Below are 25915 nucleotides of genomic sequence, written 5' to 3'. Positions count from 1 at the left end.
TGTAATGAATATTCTTGTATAGTTCTCCTTGTACACACATGTAAGAGTTCTCTAGACTAGGGTGTCTTTTTAATGTTTATTTATTTGAGAGAATAATGTTTGTTTATTTATTTTGAGAGAGAGAGAGAAACAGAGTAAGTGGCAGGGGCAGAGGGAGAAGGAGAGAGAGAATCCCAAGAAGGCTCTGCCCTGTCAACATTGAGCCTGACACACGGCTCAATCTCATGAACTGTAAGATCATAACCTGAGCCAAAATTAAGAGTCAGAGGCTTAAATGACTGAGCCACCCATGCACCCCTAGACTAGAATATTTCTACTCAACTAGAGTTGTTGGGTCATGTGTTATGTGCATCTTAAACTTTACTAGTTATTGCCAAATCATTTTCCAAAATAGTTGTACCAATTTACCTTCCACTAGCAGTGTGTAAGTTCCTGGTTCTTCACATTCTCATCAATACTGGTTTTTGTAGACTTCAAAATGTTTTTTGGTCTGATGAATATGAGTAAAAAATCTATTTTAATTTGCATTTCTCTTATTAGTAGAGAAATTGAGTTTCTTATGTTTATTGGCTACTTGAGTTTTCTCTTCTGCAAATTGCTTATTCATATCTTTTGCCCATTTTTCTATTAAGTTGTTTTTTACTTTCTTATTGTGGTGTAGCATTTTTTTTATATATTCTAAATATTAACTCCTTGTAGGTAATATTTATTGCAGTCATATTCTCTTAGCCTGTGGCTTGTTTTTCACTTTTCTATGGTCTCTTGTTTTACAAAAGTTTTAAGTTATAATACTAACCTTTTTTTTTTTTTTTTAAGTAAGCTCTAGGCCCACCATGGGACTTGAACTCATGACCCCAAGATCAAGAGTTGCATGATCTACCAGTTTTTTCCTTAACGTTTATATACAATGTCATAAAAAAAATTCTCCAATATTCTCCTAAAAATGTTTCAGTTTTGTTTTTTGCATTTAGGTCTTTGTCTAGATTTTTACTTTTTTGTTGTTGTTGTTGTTGTTAATGTTTATATATTTTTGAGAGAGAGAGAGCACAAGCTGGGGAGAAGCAGAGAGAGAAAAGGACAGAGAACCTGAAGCAGGCTGTGTGCTGACAGCAGGGAGCCTGATGCAGGGCTCGAATCCACAAACCATGACATCATGACCTGAGCCAAAGTTGAACAGTTAACCACCTGAGCCACCCAGGTGCCCCTAGAGTTTTCTTTTTTGTACATGATATAAAATAGGGATCTCATAATTTTTTAAATTATGAATTAGTAATTATTCTAATATTATTTTTTCAGTAATCCTTTTTTTTCCTACAAAATTTGCAATGTCACCTTGATCATATTTGTATTTATCTGCACTTAGTTCTCTATTCTGGTTCACTGGCAGCCTTGACAATCCCTATACTATTACCCTGGTGTTCAATATTATGTCTTTATTGTAGGTCTTTTTTTTTTTTTTACATCCCCCTGACATTTATTATATAGGTGGAATTTTTTACCATTTGACCCCTTCACTCATTTTGCCCATTCCTCCACCCCCTCCTCTGGCAACCACCTATTATTGGTCCTGGTAGAGTAAGTCTTACCTTGTTTTTTTAATAACTATCCTGGCTATTGTTGGCCCTTTAATCTTTTTTTTTTTTAATATTTTATTTTTAAGCATCTCTACGCTCAATATGGGGCTCTAATTCACAACCCTGAGATCAAGAGTCGCACGTTCCAGGGACTGAGCTAGCCAGGTGCCTGGCCCTTTCATCTTTCATGCGAAGCATAGGTTCTACAAAATAAGTCTACTGGGATTGTGCGTGGAATTTGATTGAATTTTGAGATTAATTGGGGCCTAACTGCCTATCTTATTAACTTTTTTAAAAAATTATTTTTAATGTATATTTATTTTTTAGGAGAGACAGAGCATGAGCGGGGAGAGACAGAGAGAGAGACACAGAATCTGAAGCAGGCTCCAGGCTCCGAGCTGTCAGCACAGAGGCCAGCATGAGACTTGAATCCACAAACTGTGAGACCATGACCTGAGCTGAAGTAGGATGCTTAACCAACTCAGCTACCCAGGCACCTCTCTTACTAACTTTTTAATGTTGAACATAGTATATTTTTATTTAGTTAGTTTTATTTTATGTCTTAATACAAAGTTTTAGAATTTTATGTTAGGGTTTTAAATAATAATTTTTTCCTGTAGTTTTTTGTTTTTGTTTTCCTAGCCTGATGATAGAAACAAGTACAGTAGCAGAGAACACAGGAATGAATCTTTAAAAGGCTCTGAAGAGTAAGGGAGGAAATGTTTGGAAGGACTGTCCAGTTGTGTATTGATTCTGATGACAGCTTTGTACTGTGTCGATGGTAGCTAAGGTAGAACTATATTCCTCCTCATATCCTTCCCTGTACGCTTCCTAGTTAGAATTGTCACAAGAGAGATTTGCATGAGATTTTGAAGGTAAGAGTAAAGCAGTAGCCAATTTTGTGCTCTAAAGGTCAGTGTAGGGCAGGTGCAGTTACGTAGGTTACATGTTGTCAGTTGTCTGCTGGTTCATTTTGTTGGTTTGGAGCAGGAGCCATATCCCACTGGATCTCCTCCTTCATCTTCTCCAAATCCTGGGCCATGTTCATGTCCTGTATGCTGAGGAACACCAACCTACCATATGGATCCCCTATAGCATTTAGAGTAGAAGAAGTGAGAAAGAGACACACACAGCTCATTTGTCCTCATGGATTCCACTTTGTCCTCTGTCTCTCCCACATTGTGTCTATCTTCCTTTTGCAGCTGCTGGCCTTGCTGACTTCAGGGCCAACGCCAGATGTAGAAGCAACAGACTTACACAGACTGCTTAACTAGCTCCCATAATTGCAAAAGACCTGATCCCCATAATAAATCCTTTACTCTATTTTACTCATAGTGATCTGCTTCCTTGATCAAATCCTGATTGATACAATTCACATTTTCCTAAAGGTCCTAGAGCAAACACTGGAAAAATAGAATGAAGAAAATGGGAGTCGTATATGGCCTCTGAGGGAATGAGAGAATATCAGAGAATTCAGGGACAAGACACTAGTCTTCAATGAAATGCATAAACATTGATGCTATGGAGACTGCAATGGTTGGTGTCAGTGGAAAGGAGTCTGAGACATACTTCCATAGTGCTGCACAAATCCAAAATCTGGGAATGCAGGATCTATTTCTAATTAACTTTGTTTTCTGTTGTTGGTGATTTATTTTAGAAGCCCCTTAGTATAATCCTGACACAGTATGCATTCAGCAAACGTTTGTGGAATGAATTGAAATTAGACTACTTGAAATTAGACTAATTGAAATTAGACTTGAGCATCTTATAAGACTCACCTTTGCTGAAATACTATTAATTAGGCCAAAGAGAAATATTATTGCCCTGTCTTTGAGAAGAAAATGGGCACCTTTAGAGATGGTACAATATTGTCTCTTTTCATGGAGGAGTATGAACTGGATGACAGAATCCTTGAATTTTGGAAATGGAGCCCTCTCATTTTCCGAATAAGTTCAAGAGAAGTTCATTGACTTGTCAGTGGCAAAGTCTGTTTCAGAATCATGTTCATAGGAATCTCAGTTCATTGCTCTATTTACTAAACTACAACCTCTTCCCCGCAAAACAGTCGAGTGAATTGCTTTATTGTGGATTTCAAAAGTTAAATCCAAGTACTGATAAGATCAATTTCAACTTGGAGAGAGATCACTGAAGTCCCAGGCCTTATCTCATTCAACATTTTATTCAACAACTTGGATAAAGACCCATGAGAAATAATTTTGAAATTTTCAGGTGACATAAACTGTAGTACCTATAACCTACTATATTGGTTTGGAGAGTTAGGATTTCAAATTCTAATTAATAGGCTAAAAGACAAAAATTTACAGGAATAATCAGAAAGTCCAGTATATACATTAAAATATATAGTTAGTACAGGAAGGGAAAAATTTGGTTTGGTACAAATTCATGAGAAAAAGGCCTGCAATTTTGTAGGAGTTAGTGAATAAGCAAAGGAGCTTTTTATTTTTTTTTTCAACGTTTTTTTTTTTTTTTTTTTTTTTTTGGGACAGAGAGAGACAGAGCATGAACAGGGGACGGGCAGAGAGAGGGAGACACAGAATCGGAAACAGGCTCCAGGCTCCGAGCCATCAGCCCAGAGCCTGACGCGGGGCTCGAACTCACGGACCGCGAGATCGTGACCTGGCTGAAGTCGGACGCTTAACCGACTGTGCCACCCAGGCGCCCCACAAAGGAGCTTTTTAAAAAAGATGTTTATTGCAGTCTTTGGATACAAGCAAATGGAGGAAGCAGGATGGGTCGTGGATGAAGCCATGAGGACAATTTGGAGCAAGTCCTAAGACAAAACTTTAAACTGTGGTGTCTAAATCTCTTCTTAGAAATCAAGAGAAGCCAGTGCATAGCTTGTGGGTATCCCTGCTAGACTGGCCTTTCTTACTCTTGATTATTTCACCTCCTCATCATGTGCCTGTAGCACTCTGCTCTTACGTGTATAAAGGGACTGCAGACCACCTTCCCCCCCCCCCCCCCCGCCGCCACCTAAATCTATCCTTCATTCAAATCTAGCTCCAGCCCGATTCACTTCTCAACATAATTCATGGTGAGCTTTCCCCTCCTCTGAAATTCTCTTTTAGCCTGCTGCTTTTATTTCATGATGATTATGGGAACAATATTGGTGGCAGTGGTGATAAATAGCATTGGCCACAGAAGAATTATCTGAGTATAATAAAACTTTGGGGAGAGATGGCTCATTTTGAAGACGATATAAATGCTGATTGTAAAAGCTAAAGAATGATGTAGTTTGGAAAAATACCTATTCTATTTTTGCTTTGAGATTTGGCACTTTTTTTTCAATTTACTAGTTTTTAGGATTATTTTTATTTTTTTTTAAAGTTTATTTATTTATTTTGAGAAAGAGAGAGAGAGCATGAACCGAGGAGGGGCAGAGAGAGAGGGAGAGAGAGAATCCCAAGCAGGCTCCACACTGTCAGTCCAGAGCCGGACGTGGGGCTCGATCTCACACACCGCGATATCATGACCTGACCCGAACAAGAGTCAGATGCTCAACCAACTGAGCCACCCAGGCGCCCCTGAAGTTTGACTTTTTCAAAAAATTGTAAAATTATCTTAGAGCAAAGAGGGGCAACATAGAAATTAAGTCCCCGGGTGTTAAGTGACTTTGCTCAAAGTCACTAAAGGAGAGACAAATTTGATCCCCAGTGTACTGGGGCCTACACTGTGTCTATCAGAATAGGCTCTTAGGAGTTTACATTGTAAGAAATAGAAGTCAACTATGCCTGATTTATTTGATCAACAAGTCTACTTAATGTATATTTATTGAGTGCTTACTCTGTGCTGGACAGTCTTCTAGGCCTTGGGGATACAGCAGCAAATAAACAAATTCCCTGTAGTAGGGGAGATAGACAATAAACAAACTCACAAATATATTGTATTTTGGATGCTAAAGAAGAAAAATAAAGAGGACTGAGTCAGATGTTAGAGAAGAGAAATGAAGAGGAAAGGAGTGCTTAGACAGGATGGGGTTAAGGCAGCCCGTTTAATAAAGTAACATTTGTGGAGGCCTGACTGGAGTGACGAAGCAAGTCAGATGGGCGTCTTGGGGAAGAGCGTTCCAAGAGTGTGCTCAGCATCTAGAAGACTAGCAGGGAGACTAGTGTGGCCAGAGGAGAACAAGTGAGGAAGTGATATGAAATGAGGTTAGAAAGGCAGCAAGCAAGGGGCCAATCCTATAGACCTTCATAAGTATTTTGGATTCTGAGTAAGATGAGAATCTCTGGGATGGTTCTGAGCAGAAGTGACAGGATCTGACTTACAGTTTTTAAAGAGCACTGGCACCTGGGTGGCTCAGTCAGTTAAGCGTCTGACTTTGGCTCAGGGCATAATCTCTTGGTTTGTGAGTTCAAGCCCCACGTCGGGCTCTCTGCTGTCAGCACAGAGACTGCTTGGGATTCTCTGTCCCACTGTCTCTCTGCCCCTCCCCCGCTGGTTTTCTCTCTGTGTGTCTCAAAATAAATAAATAAATAAAATTATCGGGGCACCTGGGTGGCTCAGTTGGTTGAGCATCTGACTTTGCCTAAGGTCATGATCTCATGGTTTGTGAGTTCGAGCCCCACATTGGGCTCACTGCTGTCAGCGCAGAGCCTGCTTAGGATCCTCTGGCCCCCTGTCTCTCTACTCCTCCCTTCCTCACACTCTCTCTGTCTAAAATAAATAAACATTTTTAAAAAAGAATGATCTCCACAATCATTGATAATGAAATATACGACAAAAATTATTTAAAAAAACAAAAACAAAAACCACCGACTACTGTGTAAAGACATGAAGGACTGCATGGGAACAAAGGTGAAACTAGGGAGATAAGTTAAGAGGCTCTTGCAGTGGGGCCCCTGGGTGGCTCAGTCAGTTGGGGGTCCGACTCTTGGTTTTGGGGCAGGTCATGATCTCGTGGTTCATGGGTTCAAGCTGAGCAGGACTCTCTGTCTCCCTCTCTGCCCCTCCCTCACGCATGCTTTCTCTCTCTCTCTCTCTCTCTCTCTCTCTCTCTCTCTAAAGAAATAAACTTAAAACAAAAAAGAGGCTATTGCAGTAATCTAGTGAGGGGTCATGGTGAGTACCACCAGTGAGTACCAGTGGAGGAGAAGGCCACTTGCAGAATTTCCTCATGGATTAGACATAGGGTTACAAAAAAGACTCAGAGAGTCTCCAAAGTTTGGGCCTGAACAACCAGAAGGAGTTGGATATTCATGGGCCCTCCTGGTAACTCAAGCTCTAAACATGGGCGTAAATGAAGAGGAAGAAGAGAGCCATAACCACTGTCAAAATCCTACCCCAGAGCCAGTCTGATGAAGCCTTTGTCACTGCCAGCACTGGACACTGCACGCTACCCCTGGCCTAGATATTGCTGTTGCTAGAATAAATTCTGCTTCCTTGCTTCATTCTCTGCATTACTATTGCCTGAGCCAACATTCCAGGTGGGCACAACCGATTGACCGAGTTCAGATCACATGCCTGCTCCCTAACTACAAGAGGTGCTGGGAAAGGAAGTACATGCTCCTTCTACTTTTAAAGTGGGATACTAGCCTTGCTTTTTACTCAAGTTCGAACGGTAGGGGATTCCTCAAAGACAAGAAGACAGTTCAGATGGGGGGGGGGGGACCACAAAATCAAGGAATATACATGACAGTCTGTCGGAATGGTCACTGTGGAAATGTGTTGGACTGCTGAAACAGAAAGCCACTGTAACTCGTTTAAAAGCTCATTGTTTAAGGGAATTTTAAACAAACAATCTGAGAGAATTTCATTCATAACTGGGAAAGCACTTCAAAGTATTCAACAGGAAGATGAACGTTGCATTATCACTCAATGGCACAGAGCATCAGTAACAGACTTCCTTTGGCTCTGCCCACTTCTGTCACCCCAGCCCTGCAAGGCTGGGATTCTTACAGAAGTGAGGCTTTCTTTCAAGGCACCCAGACCCTATCTGTGTACTACTTATCTGTTTTAATCATTGCAGCATCAGGGGAAAGTAAGGCCTAACCTTCTGAGGGTTACCGAGGGAACCAAATGTATTTCAAATCAAAGGGTGATACCAAAGTCAGGCATTACTGAGCAGTGGTCTGAAGTTTTTTGACTTGCTATAAGAATGTCCATAAAACCCCACAAATAGGGGTGCCTAAGTGGCTCAGTTGGTTAAGCATCCAACTCTTGGTTTCAGCTCAGGTCACACGATCTTGTGGTTCGTAGGATTGAGCCCCGCAGCAGGCTCTGTGCTGACAGTGCGAAGCCTGCTTGGGATTCTCTCTCTCCCTCCCTCTCTGCCTCTGGCCCCCTGCCTCCCACATGCACACATGTGCACACACACACACACACACACACACACACACGCACTCTCCCTCTCTCTCCCTCTCAAAATAAATAAACTTAAAAAAAAACCCACAAACAATCCATGGAATTGTTAAAGGCCTTGAAAAACAAAGTTTGAAAACCACTGGGCAATGCAGAGAATAACAGATGGAGTGTTTAAAGACCTGCATGGGGTTAACTACTTCTCTATAAGCTTTACTTTCTGTAAGCCGTAGTCTCCTCTAAAATGGAAAAAAAAAAAACAGCCATCTCACAGTGTTATTATGAGGATTAAATAAGAGAATATATATAAAACCTAGCTGACTGGCAAAGCATCCTATGATGTTAGAATAACTTACTTCTCACAGGCACATGGGACCAAGAATTTTAAACCTAGAACACTTAGGTCCTGCATCTATATGCCTGAGAAATTTCTGCCATCTGGAAGATTTAAAGGCCCAGAGATGTTCATCGCGCCTTGCCCCAAGAATGTTAAAACAATAGTGACAGAACCAGGTTCCCAGCCGTTCCTGTCCCTATCACTTTAAACACATCACCTGAGCTCTGGCTTACCTTACTGCCTTGATTTGTCTTGTTAGTGTGAACTGATGGCCGGTTCAGGTGTTAATTTATGCATCCCCCAGTTGCGAGGAGTGTCTCCAGGCTCCACTCAGGGATGGCTTACTTGTTCTCTCTGCATCTGGCTAACCCAGGTGCTGCTTTCCATCTTCCCCTATTTGGTTCCAGAGCCTCCTCCTCAGAGACTTTCTCCCACGACCCTGGGGAAAAGCTGTTTGGCTGGACGATTCCACTTCACCAGCCTTGGTCCTTCCTGGCATAGGAGCCATTCTGTGGTTTGTGATTGAGTTCCACTGGGAGACAGTCCTCTGGGTGGCTGCTTTTGTTGAAGATGTGTGAACTTAACAGCCCACGAGTGGCTTTGAAGCCTTTTCCAAACTTCTCTTCTGTGGGTCGGGTAGGGAAAATTTTCCAAACTTCCAGGGTACTTCCTACCTTTGAGAAATAGTCTCCCAGATCTGGCCACAACTAGAAAGATGAAACTAACAGGGCATCTGAGCTGTGTTAGAGCTGGGGGCAAAGGAAGAGTTAAGGGGACTTAGGCATTGTGTGTTCACCACGAGAAGAGTAGGGGAAGATGAGAACATGCTGAGTGTATGGGGGGCAGTGGATAAGGTTGCAGGGTGCAGGGTCTGCATTTTGGTATTGAACATGAAAAACATTTTTAAGTTAAAATATATAATAGGGGTGCCTGGGTGGCTCAGTCTTGATTTCAGCTCAGGTCACGATCTCATGGTTCATGAGTTTGAGCCTCACATAGGGCTGCACACTGACAATGTGGAGTCAACTTGGGATTCTTTCTCTCTCCCTCTTTCCACTCCTCTCCTGCTCAAGCTCACAGTTTCTCTCTCAAAATAAATAAATAAACTTTAAAAATATACATTATATATACATAATATATGTATGTATGTTATAAATATTTGTGAAATGACTTCTTATTTGTAAATCATTGGTTTGGAACCCTTGTGCTTCTGAGCATGTGAAATAGGGAAAAGAGATGAAGGCAGGTCTTTTCCCTTGTTGCATTTTTTTTAAGTTTTTTTTTTTTTTTTTTTAACGTTTACTTATTATTGAGAGGCAGAGCTCGAGCAGGGGAGTGGCAGAGAGGGGAGAGACACAGAATCCGAAGCAGGCTCCAGGCTCTGAGCTGTCAGCACCGAGCTCGACGCGGGGTTTGAACTCAGGAACCGTGAGATCATGACCCGAGCCGAAGCCGGACACCCAACCAGCTGAGCCACCCAGGTACCCCACACTTGTTGCATTTTAAAAACATACCCAGAGAACCTTTTGGAAGGGAATGGATGCCTTTCAATCCCTAAACTTGGTGACTCACGGAATCCCTTTTTAGAGGAGCTAGAGGAAGAGCCTGGAGCTGTGAACATTTTGCATTAGATCTTAATTAGATCTTTGCATTAGATCATCTGTGTAATATGTTTTTTATTTTTAAAATAATGTGCTAGGGAGCCCCTGGGTGGCTCAGTCAGTGAAGCGTCCAACTGAGGGTTTCGGCTCAGGTCCTGATCTCCCACTTTGTGGGTTTGAGCCCCACATCAGGCTGTGTGCTGGCAGTGCAGAGCCTACTTGGGATTCTCTCTCTCTCTCCCTTTCTCTCTGCCCCTCCCCTGCTCACTCTCTCTCAAAGCAAGCAAACAAACAAACTGAAAAAAAGAACGCTAAAACAATAAATAAATAAAAATAAAAATCACGTGCTAGAGCCCCTGGCTGGCTCAGTCGGAAGAGCATCCAGCTCTTGATCTCGGGGGGTCATGAGTTCCAACCCCACGCTGGGTGTAGAGGTTACTACAAAATAGTAATAATAAACTTAACAAAAAAAATCACGTGTTCCTAGGTTCCACGGTATGAGATCAGAGCCAGTGTCTGTCTTTTGTGACATGAAAGCTTGAGATAGGTGTACTTGAGAAGATCCAACCTGCAGTACCAGAAAACTAAAACCAAAACAATGGTGACATAGGACTCAGACGTTTTCAGGAAAACCTAGCAGATGGTAGAGTTGAGAATGAAGGAGAACTTGACAAAAAACAGTTCAGAGTTCGGTGTCCAGGAGGAATGTTCCGTAGGAGGTGTGCTAAAGAGAGGGAAGAGGATGTTTGAATGAAATTAATTGTTTACACTCTCTAGACTATGGCCTGTGCGAAAGGGACCCCCTTGACGGGGAGAGGTCAACGGCTTTCACAGCCCTGGCAGGATGAGTAACAACAGGTAGGTAAGCAGTTTTCTTCCACGTTGGCAAATCAGAGCAGTACCGGATTTGCGGGGTACTAGTGGGCTTGTGAGATGCTAACTTTCCGGAGGTGGTTGCTGCCATGCGCCCCGCACCTGGGATCAGGCTACTTTGAAGGCTAATTGTCATGTCACTGATCTGCAGCTGAAAGAGGGCCCTTGCAGATCTGGGAAAAGAGATACCATCAACACCGGTTTCTGCAGAGCCCTGAGCACAGCACACCAAGCAGGAGAGGAAGGCAAGTAGAGGGGGCTGCCGCAGGAAGTTTGCCCACCGCGAGCAGCTGGGAGATTGCGTTTTTATAGCTGGCGAACCTACATCTTTGTGTAGAACAGGGAGCGTAAGATTGATACCAGTTACTCAAACTGCAAACCATGCTGGAGACAAAAGCAGGACCTCAGTTGTCCTGGATTAAGACTTTACGAGGTGAACCCCCCTGAACTTTGCCCATAACAAGGGGAAAGTCCTTGGGATCTGACCCGCTTTGGAACTAACAGAAACTTCTTCTGGACACTCCCTTTTGACTTGAATGCCTTTCCACTCCTTTGAACAATTTATTTTATTTATGGATCATATGTAATAACAAGAATAAACAAAAATCATTTATGAAACACCAGCAATATGCACAATGTTATGCTAGGCCTTGTAGGGGATGCAAAGAAAATTATGAAATGTACACTTTCATAAGTCTTAATGCTTTCCAAAATGCTTTCAGATCCTTGCATGATTTCACCCTTATAACATTACTCTGCTTAGCCTTTCCAGGAAGCTTTCTCCCATTAACTTTACTTTGCTATTTTTATTCGAACACCTGTATGTATCAGTTTTTGAAGTTGCATGCATTTGTACTTGTCTTTTTTAAAAATGTTTATTTAAGAAAAAAATATTTTTGACTTTTTTTTTATTTTTTGAGAGACAGAGAGAGACAGAGCATGAGCAGGGGAGGTTGCAGAAAGAGAGGGAATCACAGAATCCGAAGCAGGCTCCAAGCTCTGAGCTGTCAGCACAGAGGCCGATGCGGGGCTCAAACTCACTAGCGGTGAGATCATGACCTAAGCTGAAGTCGGATGCTTGACTGACTGAGCCACGCAGGTGCCCCTAATGTTTGTTTATTTTTGAGAGAGAGCACAAGCAGGGGAGGAGCAGAGAGAGAGGGAGACAGGATTCCCAAGCGGGCTTTTCTCTGACAGCAGAGAGCCCGATGTGGGGTTCAAACTCATCATCTGTGAGACCATGACCTGAGCTGAAGTTGGATGCCCAACCAACTGAGCCACCCAGACGTCCCTGTACTTGTCTATTTTTGATATATATCTAGAGGTGTACCCCTTATATTAGACTGTTTCTCAGAGCAGTCACTTTCATGTTACCAATTGCTCTAAAATTTCCCGGAGGGTTCAAACTCTGTTTCATCCAAAAGATTGTAGACACAGAACTTTGTTTTTATTCACTTTAAAAAAATTTACATATAATAAAATTCACTTTTGTGAGTGCATATATGTCTGTGAGTTTTGACACATGCGTAGTTATGTAAACACCGCCACCATTAAGATTATAGAAGTTTCATCTGCCCCTTCCCACAAATTCCTTCCTGCCGCCCTTTGGTGGTCCATCTGCCCTCTACCCCCACCCTCTCCCAGGCCCTGACAACCACTGATCTGTCTTATATCTCTATAACTTTGTCTTTTCCAGAATGTCATATAAGTGGAATCATGCATATGTAGCCTTTCACATGTGACTTCTTTCACTTACCACAATGCACTTGAGATCCGTCCATGTTGTTGCATGTGTTGTAGTGTTTATTGCTGAGTGGTATTCCATTCCACAGAGGTACCATAGTTTGTTTATCCTTCCACCCACTGAAGGACATTCAGGCTGTTTCCAGTTTTTTGTTCTTATGAATAAAGCCACCAAAAACATTTATGTACAAGTTTTTGTGTGAATATAGATTTCCATCTCTCTTAGATAAATACCTACGAGGGAGATTGCCGGATCAAATGGTAACTGTATGTTCGACTTTAAAAGAAGCTGTCTGTGAACCTAAACCTGCTCTAAAAATATAGTCTTTAATAAGAAAACAAAACAAAACAAGTCAAATTGTTTTCCAAAGTGGTTGCTCCATTTTGCATTCCCACTGGCGTTGTGTGAGAATTCCATTTGCTATGCATCTGTGCTAACACTTAATATTGTCAGATTTTTTATTATAGCCATTCTTTTTTTTAATGTTTATTTATTTACTTATTTATATAATTTATTTATTTTTTAATTTATATCCAAGTTAGTTAGCATATAGTTCAACAATGATTTCAGGAGTAGATTCCTTAATGGCTCTTACCCATTTAGCCCATCCCCCCTCCCACAACCCCTCCAGCAACCCTCTGTTTGTTCTCTGTATTTAAGAGTCTCTTATGTTTTGTCCCCCTCCCTGTCCTTGTGTAATTTTTGCTTCCCTTCCCTTGTGTTCGTCTATTTAGTACCTTAAATTCCTCATAAGAGTGTAGTCATATGATATTTGTCTTTCTCTGACTGACTGATTTTGCGTAGCATAATACCCTCCAGTTCCATCCACAGAGTTGCACATGGCAAGATTTCATTCTTTTTGATTGCCGAATAATACTCCATTATAGATATATACCACATCTTCTTTATCCATTCATCTGTCGATGGACATTTGAGCTCTTTCCATACTTTGGCTATTGTCAGTAGAGCTGCTATAAACATTGAGGTGCATGTGCTCCTTTGAAGCAGCACACCTGTATCCCTTGGATAAATCCTAGTAGTGCAATTGCTGGGTCATAGGGTAGTTCTATTTTTAATTTTTTGAGGAACCTCCATACTGTTTTCCAGAGTGGCTTCACCAGTTTGCATTCCCACCAACAATGCAAAAGAGATCCTCTTTCTCCACATCCTTGCCAACATCTGTGGTTGTCTGAGTTGATAATGTTAGCCATTCTGACAGGTGTGAGGTGGTATCTCATTGTGGTTTTGATTTGTATTTCTTTGATGATGAGTGATGTTGGGCATTTGTTCATGTGTTGGTTGGCCATCTGGATGTCTTTGGAGAAGTGTATATTCATGTCTTTTTCCCATTTCTTCACTGGATTATTTGTTTTCTGGGTGTTGACTTTGATAAATTCTTTATAGATTTGGGATACTAACCCTTTATCTGATGTCATTTGCAAATGTCTTCTTCCATTCCGTTGGTTGCCTTTTAGTTTTGCTGATTGTTTCCTTTGCTGTGCAGAAGCTTTTTATTTTGATGAGGCCCCAGGAGTTCATTTTTGCTTTTGTTTCCCTTGCCTCCGGAGATGTGTTGAGTAAGAAGTTGCTGCAGCCGAGGTCAAAGAGGTTTTTGCTTGCTTTATCCAGGATTTTGATGGCTTCTTGTCTTACGTTTAGGTGTTTCATCCATTGTGAGTTTATTTTTGTGTATGGTGTAAGAAAGTGGTACAAGTTCATTTTTCTGCATGTCGCTGTCCAGTTTTCCCAGCACCATTTGCTGAAGAGACTGTCTTCATTCCATTGGATATTCTTTCCTGCTTTGTCAAAGATTCGTTGGTCATACATCTGTGGGTCCATTTCTGGGTTCTCTCTTCTGTACCATTGATCTGAATGTCTGTTCTTGTGCCAGTACCATACTGTCTTGATGATTACAGCTTTGTAATACAGCTTGAAGTCCAGGACGGTGATGCCTCCTGCTTTGGCTTTCTTTTTCAGGATTGCTTTGACTCTTCCGGGTCTTTTCTGGTTCCATACAAAGTTTAGGATTGTTTGTTCTAGCTCTGTGAAGACTGCTGGTATTGTTTTGATAGGGATTGCTATTTTAGCCATTCTAATGGATGTATAGTGATTTCTCATTGTGGTTTGAATTTGCTCCTGATAAATGGTGTTGATGGTCTTTTCTCATGCTTATTTGTCACCTGAATATTTTCCCTTGTGAAGTATCTCTTCAAATCTTTTGCCCATTTCCTTTTTTTTGTAAGTTTCTTTATTTATTTTGAGAGAGAGAGAGAGAGAGAGAGAGAGAGAGAGGTGGGGGAGGGGCAGAGAGAGAGGGAGAGAGAGAAAGAATCCCAGCAGGCTCTGCACTGTCAGCACAGAGCCCAGCTTGGGGCTAGAACTCACGAACCATGAGATCACGACCTGAGCCGAAACCAAGAGTCAGACACTCAACCGACTGAGCCATCCAGGAGCCCCTCTTTTGCCCATTTTCTTAATTGGGTTATTAGCTATTTTATTGTTGAGTTTTGAGAGTTGTTCATATATTATGGGTATTAGCCCTTTGTCAGATATACGTCTTTTTAGACACAAGAAAAACCTCAGACAGGCTGAAATGACAAAGGTGATTTATTGGCTCACATAATTACAAGATCCAGAGGTATAATGTGCAGTCTTTGGGGTTGGTGAAATTCATTTTCCCACTGTCTTCCCATATCTCCACTCTGCATCGTTCTGTGCTAGCTGTATCAAGGACATAGCTTTTCTCATAATGTCAGCATTGCCGCAGTTAATTCCAAGCCTCGCCCATAAACTATATTGTCCAGAAAAACAGCTGGCTTCCAATACACCTTTAAAATGACAGATCTTCTCTTACAACAACTGTTGGAAATCTCCCCATTGGTGTGAAATGGGCCAGATGCCTATTGCAAAGCAATCTCAATGGCCAGGGGAATGCCACAAGCTGACTGGGTTAAGCCATGATGAGGGGACACCATGCTTTGAGGTTTCTAGCATCTTTTGATCACTCTTCCCTTGTGGGTTGTTTTTTGGGGGTTTTTTGTTTTTGTTTTTGTTTTTTCTGCTGGCACTATGAGTCCCACCTCACTGAAGTGTAGGAGCTGGCTTCAGTCTGTCTCCGTGACTCTTGTAGCTAAGGCACAGGCCTGAAAGTAGGCTCACCAATCAGATATTCCTGTGTGAGATTTTTGATGAGGAAAGAACAAGATGAAGAAGCAAGGGACAGGCAGGATCACACTTTCTTACCAGAGTGGCAGCAGAGACCCAACCATTGATTTGTTAAGTAAGTTTGGGCCCTACTGAAGTCATCCCCTGTAAAATTAAGTCAATATGGTCCTTGACACATATCACTACAAAACTATGACCTCTATTTCTACCCCCATTTGTTTTAAGCTCCTAGCTATGTAAGGATTATCTCTTCGTGCTGTGTCTGGTAGCTCTTCTGCCGGGGAAGGCAGTGGAGCCTGTGGGTGAGGGACTTCCATAGCTCTCCATTTTGAGTATTTTACATAGGAGTTATCATTTTACACAGGAAAGTGTAAAACCCTGAAGGCAGTGCCCTGAAGGCGGAGGTTTGAGAGGAAAGATGATGATGAGTTTGAGGTGCCTTTGAGATATCCTGTCAGTTAGGCAGTTGGATTTATGAATTTAGGTGCTCAGGAAATATAGAGCCACAGGCAAATTGTACACATGAAAAGGTAGAGGCTGGGAGTTCCTGGGCCCTTTACGTGGCTCGCTTTGTATATACCTTATGGGAGTGCATAATGAGTTTTATTTTATTTATTTATATTCAAATAGGCTCCATGCCCAACATGGGGCTTGAACTCATGACCCTCAGATCAAGAGTCATATGGTCTATGGACTGAGCCAGCCAAAGTGCCCCCATAATGAGTTTCAATAGACGGGCCTCTTGGTTACAAGAGACAGAAACCCAACTTAACTGGCTTGGATAAAACCAGGAATTTATTGGAAGGATATTGGTATAATTCTCCTGGTCAAGGAAGAATTGATGAACCAAACTGTAAGAAGGGCAAAAATGCAGTTGGGCTGAAGGAATAACTGAAAGGACTTCATGTCAATAACACTTATCCTTTCTTCCCTTTCCCCTGTGTTCTCTTAGTGCATACTGATCTCTTCCCTATGGAAGAGGAAGCAATGAAACTCAATTGTAAAGAGACACACACAATTGCTGGGTGATGCTATACTCCACAGCTTGAAGTGCAGGTAACCAGGAGACTGACTTTACAGTCCCAGTTCAGAAATCACAGGCAAGGAATTCTTGGCCTGACCTGGCCTGGGACGGTTGACTCTGGTGCTGGTAGTAGAGTGGTGGTGGTCTTGTATGCCCATGGCAGAATAAAACCTAAACCGTTTTTACCATGAAATTGGTCTGGCCATTGTGATTGAGATCCAAAATAACAATGGGTTAAACAAGATAGGAATTAATTTCTCTCATGTAATTACCTGGATATGAATACAGTATTGAAAATATATGTAACAAGACTGCTATGGTTCAAACCAAGGCTCGGTCTAGATTTTGTGAGGCTGAATACAAATTTTGGAGTTCTCTTTAAGGAAAATAATACCAAGTTTCCAGTATAAAAATTAGGTACAGGGGCGCCTGGGTGGCTCAGTTCGTTGGGCCTCCGACCTCGGCTCAGGTCACGATCTCACGGTCCGTGAGTTCGAGCCCCGCGTCCGGCTCTGGGCTGATGGCTCAGAGCCTGGAGCCTGCTTCCGATTCTGTCTCCCTCTCTCTCTGCCCCTCCCCTGTTCATGCTCTGTCTCTCTCTGTCTCAAAAATAAATACACGTTAAAAAAATTAAAAAAAAATAGGTACAAAAACATTTGTTAAGTGTGAGAAAATAAATTACGATAAATTATTGGAGCTTTGGAGTTTCAGATCCCTTTCTTCTGAGATCTCTTTAGCAATTCATCAGAAATGCTTCCTCATTTCAATCTGTTCCCCTCTCCATCTAGAACACTCCACAACTCCCAACAACTGTCAGGTGAGGCGCCCTGAAGCTTCAGTTTTATTAGTTTCATGATACATCTGCCTCTGTGCTGAGGCAAAAAATTCTATACCTATGTAAATGAAGAAGAGGGGCACCTGGCTGACTCAGTCAGTAGAGCATGTGACTCTTGATCTCAGGGTCATGAGTTCAAGCCCACATTGGGCATGGGAGGTACTTTAAATAAATAAATAAATAAATAAATAAATAAATAAATAAATAAATAAAACATTTAAATCGAGAAAAGAATTGATATCCCACTAACAGTCTCTCCCACTAGCTCATTATGCATAACTCCAAAGGGTATTATTAGGATTTCAGGGTAAGGGTTTGAGAAGAATTATGTCAGCTTAATATTCAGAAGAAACTTTTTTAATGGAGTCAATGGATATAATGAACAGCATTAAAATACGTGGAATTCTTTGCCCCTGGAGGGGATTGGGCTGTTAACCATTCTTGGGGATGTCTTAATGAGGATTTAAACACCAGATCGGACAGGGCTTTTTTTAGATTAGATGAACTTTAAGATAGTGTAGTGAAATGCAAATGGATGAACTTCAAAGCAAAAAAGATCTGGGTGTGTGGCCAAATTCTACCTCTAGCTAGTTGGATGATGATGGGCAAGTGGTTTAATCTCTCTGAACTTTGATTTCTAAAGTCTATAAAATGGGGTAGCAAAACGTAGTCTCTATTTTCTGTAAGGATTAAATGTGAATGAATTTTGAACATCCAGACAGGTACATAATAACAGATCTCAATATAAATTATTTTCCTCTCTCTTGCTCCTTTCCAGTACTGAGCTTCTCTGATTCTATGCAGGATCTGAGCTTTATCTTGAAATATAAATGGGATTTAGATGAGCACATTAGAAGGTGGGTATTCTAAACAGAAGGACTTCCATAAGGTGATGCACTGATTCCTAGTTTTTGGGTTGTCTAACATCCCTTCCCCGTTTTGAAGGACTGCTCCCTTCTAACAATAGTACATATAATTTGGAGACAATTTATAATTCACAAAACAATCCTTTTATCACCAATTTCTCCATTCTTGTCATAATTATTCACATATTGAATGGCAGAAGTAAATCCTCAATTTCTTTTAAAAAGGTCAGGTAGGTCTATTTACTGAGCCCTTACATATCTAAGAATACTTTTGTCTTCCCTCAGAAACATTCGTTTGGTTGGTTATAAAATACTGTTTTGCAAATATGTTTAATGTCTGGCTTAATAGAAGCTCATACATTTCTGCATTCAGTCTGTCTTAATCTGTTGTTTTAGTTGGAATACATGAAGGAAATCTGGCTTCATACCGATATATAATTGTAAAAGGGAAAAGTATTGGGGGGGTATTTTAATAATCTTTTCAGATAATTCTGGATATTCTTCTTTGATACCAGAATTCAGCAAATAGTAGTTTCCTAAAGATTAATTGCAATGTGGAACTCAAAACATATCAGTGAATATTCGTACTCTGTTAAATTAGAATCTATTGATCTATCTTTTACTTTCAATGGATTTTTTACCCAGGCATAATTTTGTATCATCATGCATTTGATCATTTGAAAATTATTGACTCACTGAGTTATGCCCGTCTTCCAAATGTTAACATATATTGTTAATCAATGTTTTTAAAAATCACTTTCATTCACATTACCACTGATCTTATCAGAAAAATCTTTAAGTATTAGGTATCTGAGTAGCAAATACAACTTTTGTAATATTTTAATTTTCATTTGAAATCTCAAAAAAAAAATTTTTTTTTTTTTTTTGAGAGAGAGAAAGAGCTCAGGGGGAAGGGACAGAGAGAGAGAGAGAGAGAAAATCTTTTTTTTTTAATTTTTTAAATATTTACTTTTGAGAGAGAGAGAGACAGGGTGTGAGTGGGGGAGGGGCAGAGAGAGAGAGGAAGACACAGAATCTGAAGCAGGCTCTAGGCTCTGACGCAAGGATCACAAGAGCATGACCTGAGCCTAAGTTGAACCCTCAACCAAGCCACCCAGGTGCCCCTTATATTTATTTCTGAGAGAGAAAGAGAGAGGCACAGAGAGAGGGGGACAGAGGATCCAAACCGGGCTCTGTGCTGACAGCAGAGAGCCCGATGTAGGGCTCAATGTCATGAACCATGAGATCATGACCTGAGCTGAAGTTGGACACTTAACCCACTGAGTCACCCAGACGGCCTGTGAGAGAGAGAGTGAGAAAGAGAGAGAGGGAGAGAATCTTAAGCAGGCTCCATGCCCAGTGGGGAGCCCAATCTGGGGCTGGATCTCCCAAGCTGGACATCATGACATTTGCAGAAATCAAGAGTCAGACAGACGCTCAACCAGCTGAGCCACCCAGACACCCTTCAAATGTTCTTAATGGCAACAGATATTGTCAATTGTTTTCTTTGAAGAAATAGGGTCATTTTGTTCATTTTCAAGAAAATTTCTGCCAGTACCTAAGTCTCGATAACAATGGATTATCTATCAGTCCTTCTTTCAAGTAAAAATGGTGGTGCATGAAAAAAGTAGCTAGTTCAGCCTGTGACCCAATTCCACAAATGCATTTCCTCAAGACAACCATCATACTTCACGAAACAGCAGAAGTGCAATATGTATACTTCCTGTTTGCTGCACAGAATATTAAAAAAATGTACACTTAAGATTCCAGATTTAGTAAAATTAGTATTTTTTATTGTTTCAACAAGGACACTTGGGAGTATGTGGTGGTGAAGAACATAATTACTACTACAGTTGGTACCAAGGCCCTAATTTGTCCTAAGCTGGCAGCAGTCTTACCCACTTTTGCTTTTGCATCAACAGTGCAAATATTAACAAAGTGAAAAGGGCAAATAATGTCTTAGTATTATTACAAAAATAGCTTTGATCTTATAGATACCCTGAAAAGATTTCTAAGACCCCAAGGAGTCCAAGGACTACACTTTGAAAATATCTGTTTAGTACATGCTTTTTGCTGACCTATGGCTATGTCAGATAATTTCCCCCTAAAAATTCTGTAGCTATTGTTCATTATATTTAGTATTCCAGAAAAAATCAAAATCAAACATAATTATTTTTCTTTATAGATAACCTATTTATTCTCTTTAGGTTGTAGCAATTTTTTTTTTGTAATTAAAAAAATTTTTGCCAGAGCATGTCTATATACATCTATTTGTTCATTTTCATTCAACATGATCCTCTTTAATCTTAATAGGTTTTTTTCTAGCTCCAAAACCTTTCAATTTTGACTTCTTTTTCATTTTTCCTCCCTTAGGAGCAGCAGTAATTCTTTTTTTTTTTTTCTTCCTTTTTTTTTAAAAGATTTTATTTTAAGTAATCTCTACACCCATCATGGAGCTCAAACTCACAACCCCAAGATCAAAAGTTGCCCACCCCACCAACTGAGCCAGCCAGGCACCCCAGGAAGAACAGTAATTCTTGCTTCAAATCTGTCCTTTGTCAGGGTGACTGGCTAGCTCAGTCTGTAGACCATATGACTCTTGATCCTGGGGTCATGACTTCGTTATTGTTTTGTTTTTGTTTTTTACAAATGTTTATTTTTAAGAAAGAGGGAGTGTAAGTGGAGGAGGGGCAGAGAGAGAGGGAGAGCGAAGATCCAAAGCAAGGTCCCTGCCATCAGTGCAGGGCCTGATGTGAGGCTCAAACTCAGGAACCGTGAGATTGTGACCTGAGCCAAAGTCAGATGCTTAACTGACTGAGCCACCCAGCTGTCCCACCAAGGTCATCAGTTAAAGCCCCATGTTGGGTACAGTGCTTACTAAAAATCAGTCAATATATCTATTCTTTGTCCTCTATTGCTATCATCTTTTCTTTTATTATTTGACCCTTTCTCCTTTTCCTCCACATTTTAGGGAACTTTCTCATATTTGTTCTCTACATCATTTATTCCATTGTCTATAATACTAAGTTCTTTGCATCTTTTTTGTTGTATATTAAAGTGTAGATTTCCTGTAGTTCTCCCATATCTTACCCAACTCTCTTTTCATCTCTCTTGTGGCTTTTGTGTTTCATGCACTGTCCTTTCATCTCCTTTGTTTCCTCTTTATGACTTTTTGTTCCTTTTTTGTAGAGAGCATGGCTTTTTTTTTAAATGTTTATTCATTTTTGAGAGAGAGACAGAGCATGAGCAGGGGGAGGGGCAGAGAGATGAAGTCACAGAACCAAGGCAAGCTCCAGATTCTGAGCTGTCAGCACAGAGGGGCTCAAACCCATGAACCATAAGATATGACCTGAGCTGAAATCATAAGATATGACTGAGCCACCCAGGTGCCCCGAGAACATGATTTCTTATATCCCAATAAAGACCTACTTATTTTCAGAGTAGGAAGTGTGGATTTTCCTTGGCTCCATTACTGCTTGCTTTTAGATTTTCTGAGCACCTTGTCAAAGCTCTAGCTTTTTGACAAGTTGTATGCATAAATCCTGACTCCCTTCCCTGGGTCTGGTACACATTCTCCTAGAGAAATTTTGGCATGCTAAGATGAGATCTTCTTTCCTGTGCATGGTTTTCTGATGCTTTGAACCAATTGGTTTGGGGAGAGTACATTTCTCCATCACTTGGTATTTCCTTCACAGTGAGGAGAGGTTCACTAGGATAATTTTCCTGGCCTCTCTCTTTTCCTTCATTCTTAGCTTCCCGTGGAGGAGTGGGGGTTACCTAAGAGATAAGTTTGAGGAAATGGGCATAGGTAGCTTAATGCCTTCATCTAGGAAGCTGCTTTGCCTATAAAGAGTAGAATCTTCTAGGGCACCTGGGTGGCGCTGTTGGTTAAGCAACCGACTTTGGCTCAGGTCAGGATCTTGCGGTTCATGGATTCGAGCCCGGCGTCAGGCTCTGTGCTGACAGCTTGGAGCCTGGAGCCTGCTTTGGATTCTGTGTCTCTGTCTCTCTGCCCTTCCCCAACTTATGCCCTGTCTTTCTCTCTCAGAAATAAATATTAAAAAAAAAAAAAAGAGTAGAATCTTCTGATTATTGTCTTCCATGCCTTAAGAGATGTACGGGCAGGACTTCCCCCTGGAGTAAACCCACCGGCATTTTAGATGTGTAACCTCAAACACCCCAACATCTGAAGTGTTGGGTGTGAACACTGGTAAATAAATAGGGAGTTAAATTCTGGATGACAACATATATACAGAAAAAGGTTTTTGATGAAGTAGGGTATGTAGCTTTGAGCTTCAGACTTTGGAGTATACTTAGTAGGTTTAGACTTGGGCAATTTAAGAGGTTATTTTAAGCCAGGTGGGTTTTTACAGTTGCGTAGCTCTAGCTTTTAACTTCTGCAAGAGGCTTTAAGTCTTAAGCCACCTCATATTTTGACCTTGGCAGGTGACTACAGCTTATGTCAGGATATTGCAGCTTATACTTTTACAGAGCAAAGCTACACACATTAGACCTTAAGCAAAGATGTGGTCCCTGGCAAGACAACACACCCCTTGGCAAAGCTGCTGCATGGGCCTCAGGTGGTCTCAGGGTATACACTACTGGTGCATCCCAGAACTTTAACTATGACATTGGCCTCCACGTGTGGACCTCTCGGAAACCTCAGCACACACTGGTGGATTTAGAGAACATAGTTAGCAGGCATAGCTGAGGCAAGAAGGTGAACTCTGGAGGCAAACAAACATTTCAATTTGTAGCCTTTTAATACTTCGTGGGCAGAAGAATGTTTGTGCTTTTAAAATACAAGCCAGCTCAATCTATATGGACTAAAAGAATTTGTGAGGGTTAAGCTTTAAATTATTACTGCCTGCCACAAGGAGGCTTCTGTTTTATGGTAATGCTTCATGTTTTGATCTTGGTGCTGGTTACTTGAAGTGTTTACTTTGTGAAAAAATTCTATTGAGATATATACTTGATTTGTGTACTTTTCTGCATATAAACATTTTTCTTTAAAAAAAGGATATGGAAATAGTTCAAGCCTATGTAAAAAGCATTAGGCTGTCTACCCCAGACCCATCTATATTTTAATTAAATGTCTTACTGCTCAAACAACTGTTAATCAGGTATTCTCTTACATGAAGTCAAATATATCCTAGTACACTGTCTATTTCATTTAAGTTTACTAATTCATTGACATAAAGTTCATAATAGTTTCCTATAATATTTAAAGACTTAATTATAAGAGAATGAGGTCCCCCTTTACATTCCTGATATTACCCATATGTTAGTTATCTATCAATCTTGTAAGCTTGTCTGTTTTAATACCTGCTTTGTCTTTATAGATCATCTACATTGTCATTTTATCTCTTCCATTAATTTTTTTACTTGTGTTATTTCTTTTGTTATGCTTTCTTTAACCTTACTCTGCTTTTTAAGATCGTTTATTCTTTTCTGATTTGCAGTTACATTGTGATAGGTTTCTGTTGAATTTCATTTTATTTATTCTCCCTGAATTTGGGGGCGGGGGGCGCTTCTGGATCTGAAGATTGGTCTGTCTCAACAACCCTGAAAAATTCCAATCATTTTATCTTCAAATATTGTTTCACCCCTACCCTCTCTATTCTCTCCTTCTGGAACTCCACTAAGCTATCTGTTAGACTTTTTCATTCTGTCTTCCATTTCTCTCAACCTTTCATTCATATTTTCTGTCTGAATCCATGGACAGCATACTGGCAAAAGTCTTTGGGTTCATTTTTCAATGCATTCATTTTCATTCATTATGGTTTCTCATTTCCTGCTCATAGTTTATTTATTTCCTGCTTTTATTTCTTTTTAAAAATTTTTTAAGTTTATTTATTTATTTTGAGAGAGAGAGAGCACAAGCTGGGAGAGAGAGGAGAGACAGAATCCCATGTAGGCCCCATGCCATCAGCACAGAGCCCAATGCAGGGCTCGACCTTCACAAACTATGAGATCACGACCCTGAGCCAAGATCAAGAGTCAGACACTTAACCGACTGTGCCACCCAGGCATCCTTCCTGCTTTTATTTCTTGAAGCATATTAAACATAATCATTTTAGATTCTTTCATTGATAAAAATTCATTATGGAGTTTTTACATTTCTGCTTCTGCTGTTTATTGTTTTTCTGGCTCTCACTCAAGGTATCTTTTCCTTGTAGGTATTTTGTATTTCTCAGTGTGAACTACTATTTTCCTTGAAATTTACTCTCAGTAATTCTTTGAGGCCTGGATTGAAAATAAGCTCTTCCTAAGAAAGTTTGTTTCTGCTGGTTGTCAAATTTCTACTTAAAATTTTTCTAACCACACAGGCAACAGAAATTCTGACCAAAAACCTCGTGAGGACTGGTGTATTAGTTATCTATTGCATAACAAATTACATAACTTAGTAGCTGAAAGCAATAAGCATTTATTATCTTTATGTGGTCTTTGTAGACTCTGGGAGTACCTTACATGGGTGGTTCTAGGTCAGGGTCTCACTTGAGGCTGCTTTTAAGATGTCAGCAAAGACTGCAGACATCTAAAGCCTTAGCTTCCCTGGAATTGGAGGATATACTTCGAAGATGGCTCACTCAAAGGCCTGACAAGTTAGTGCTGGTTGCTAGGAGGAAGTCTCTGTTCCTTGCCTCTTCATAGGACCGTTTAAGAGTCTTTGTGACATAGCAGCTGATTTCTCCTAGAATGAGTATTCCAAGAGAGAGAAAACTAGAAGCCTCAATGTCTTCTGTGATCTAGCCATGGAAATCACACAAAGACATTTCTGCAGTATCCTATTAGCTATATAAATAAGCCCTATTCAATGTAGGAAGTGACTACATATAAGAATGTGAATACAGGAAGGCAGAAATCACTGGGGCCATCTTAGATACTGGCTACCTTACATGGTTTATTGTAAATTATCCGGGGAGACTTTCTTTTCATTCTGTCCAATACTAAAGTTAAGCCAGGTATGTTTCCTTGTCACATGATTTTGTTTTTATGACAGATTTGATTTTTTGTTTATTCTTACACTGAGGGTACTCTTCTTTGGGTCCTAAATATTAATAGCCACCTCCAGTTAAATTCTGCACTTAGTAGATTCTGTGATCCTTGTAGCCATTAAAATAGAGGACAAGGCTTCAGCGTTGGTCAAAAAACCTCAGAGTGGATACTAGAGCATTGAACTGCCAGAATGCTTCTTGTTTGTTGCTGTTGTTGTTGTTGTTGTTGTTGTTGTTTTAACTAATTAATTTATTTATTATTTAATTTACATCCAAGTTAGTTAGCATATAGTTCAACAGTGATTTCAGGAGTAGATTCCTTAATGCCCCTTAACCATTTAGCCAATCCCCCATCCCACGACACCTCCATCAATCCTCTGTTCTCTAAATTTAAGAGTCTCTTATGTTTTGTCCCCCTCCCTATTTTTGTATAATTTTTGCTTCCCTTCCCTTGTGTTCATCTGTTTAGTATATTTGTCTTTCTCTGACTGACTAATTTCGCTTAGCGTAATATCTTCCAGTTCCATCCACGGAGTTGCAAATGGCAAGATTTCATTCACATACCACATATTCTTTA

General features: G+C 40.5%; 1 protein-coding gene across 11 annotated transcripts in view; it reads left to right on the top strand.

The window, feature by feature from the left end:
* The window catches only part of SNRPE (small nuclear ribonucleoprotein polypeptide E), a 141851-nt gene that overhangs the window by 47195 nt on the left and 68741 nt on the right, over positions 1-25915 (top strand). Inside the window, exons 6-7 of one of the 11 annotated variants that reach the window (XR_008293370.1) lie at positions 1902-2014; positions 2777-4050. The exons of 9 other annotated variants lie outside the window; for them this stretch is intronic. Coding sequence is in view for 1 of the 2 variants with exons in the window: in XM_027074781.2 (XP_026930582.1) it covers positions 1902-1917 (16 nt within the window). In the remaining variant the exon portion in view is untranslated. Of the gene's footprint in view, positions 1-1901; positions 4055-25915 lie in introns of those variants that run through there. One more of the 11 variants, XM_027074781.2, reaches the window with a different exon arrangement.

This window comes from Acinonyx jubatus, chromosome E4 (genome assembly GCF_027475565.1).
Source record: "Acinonyx jubatus isolate Ajub_Pintada_27869175 chromosome E4, VMU_Ajub_asm_v1.0, whole genome shotgun sequence".
Taxonomy (NCBI): Eukaryota; Metazoa; Chordata; class Mammalia; order Carnivora; family Felidae; genus Acinonyx; species Acinonyx jubatus.
The sequence above is the reverse complement of the archived record's forward strand: the minus strand, read 5'-3'. Positions and strand labels throughout refer to the sequence as shown.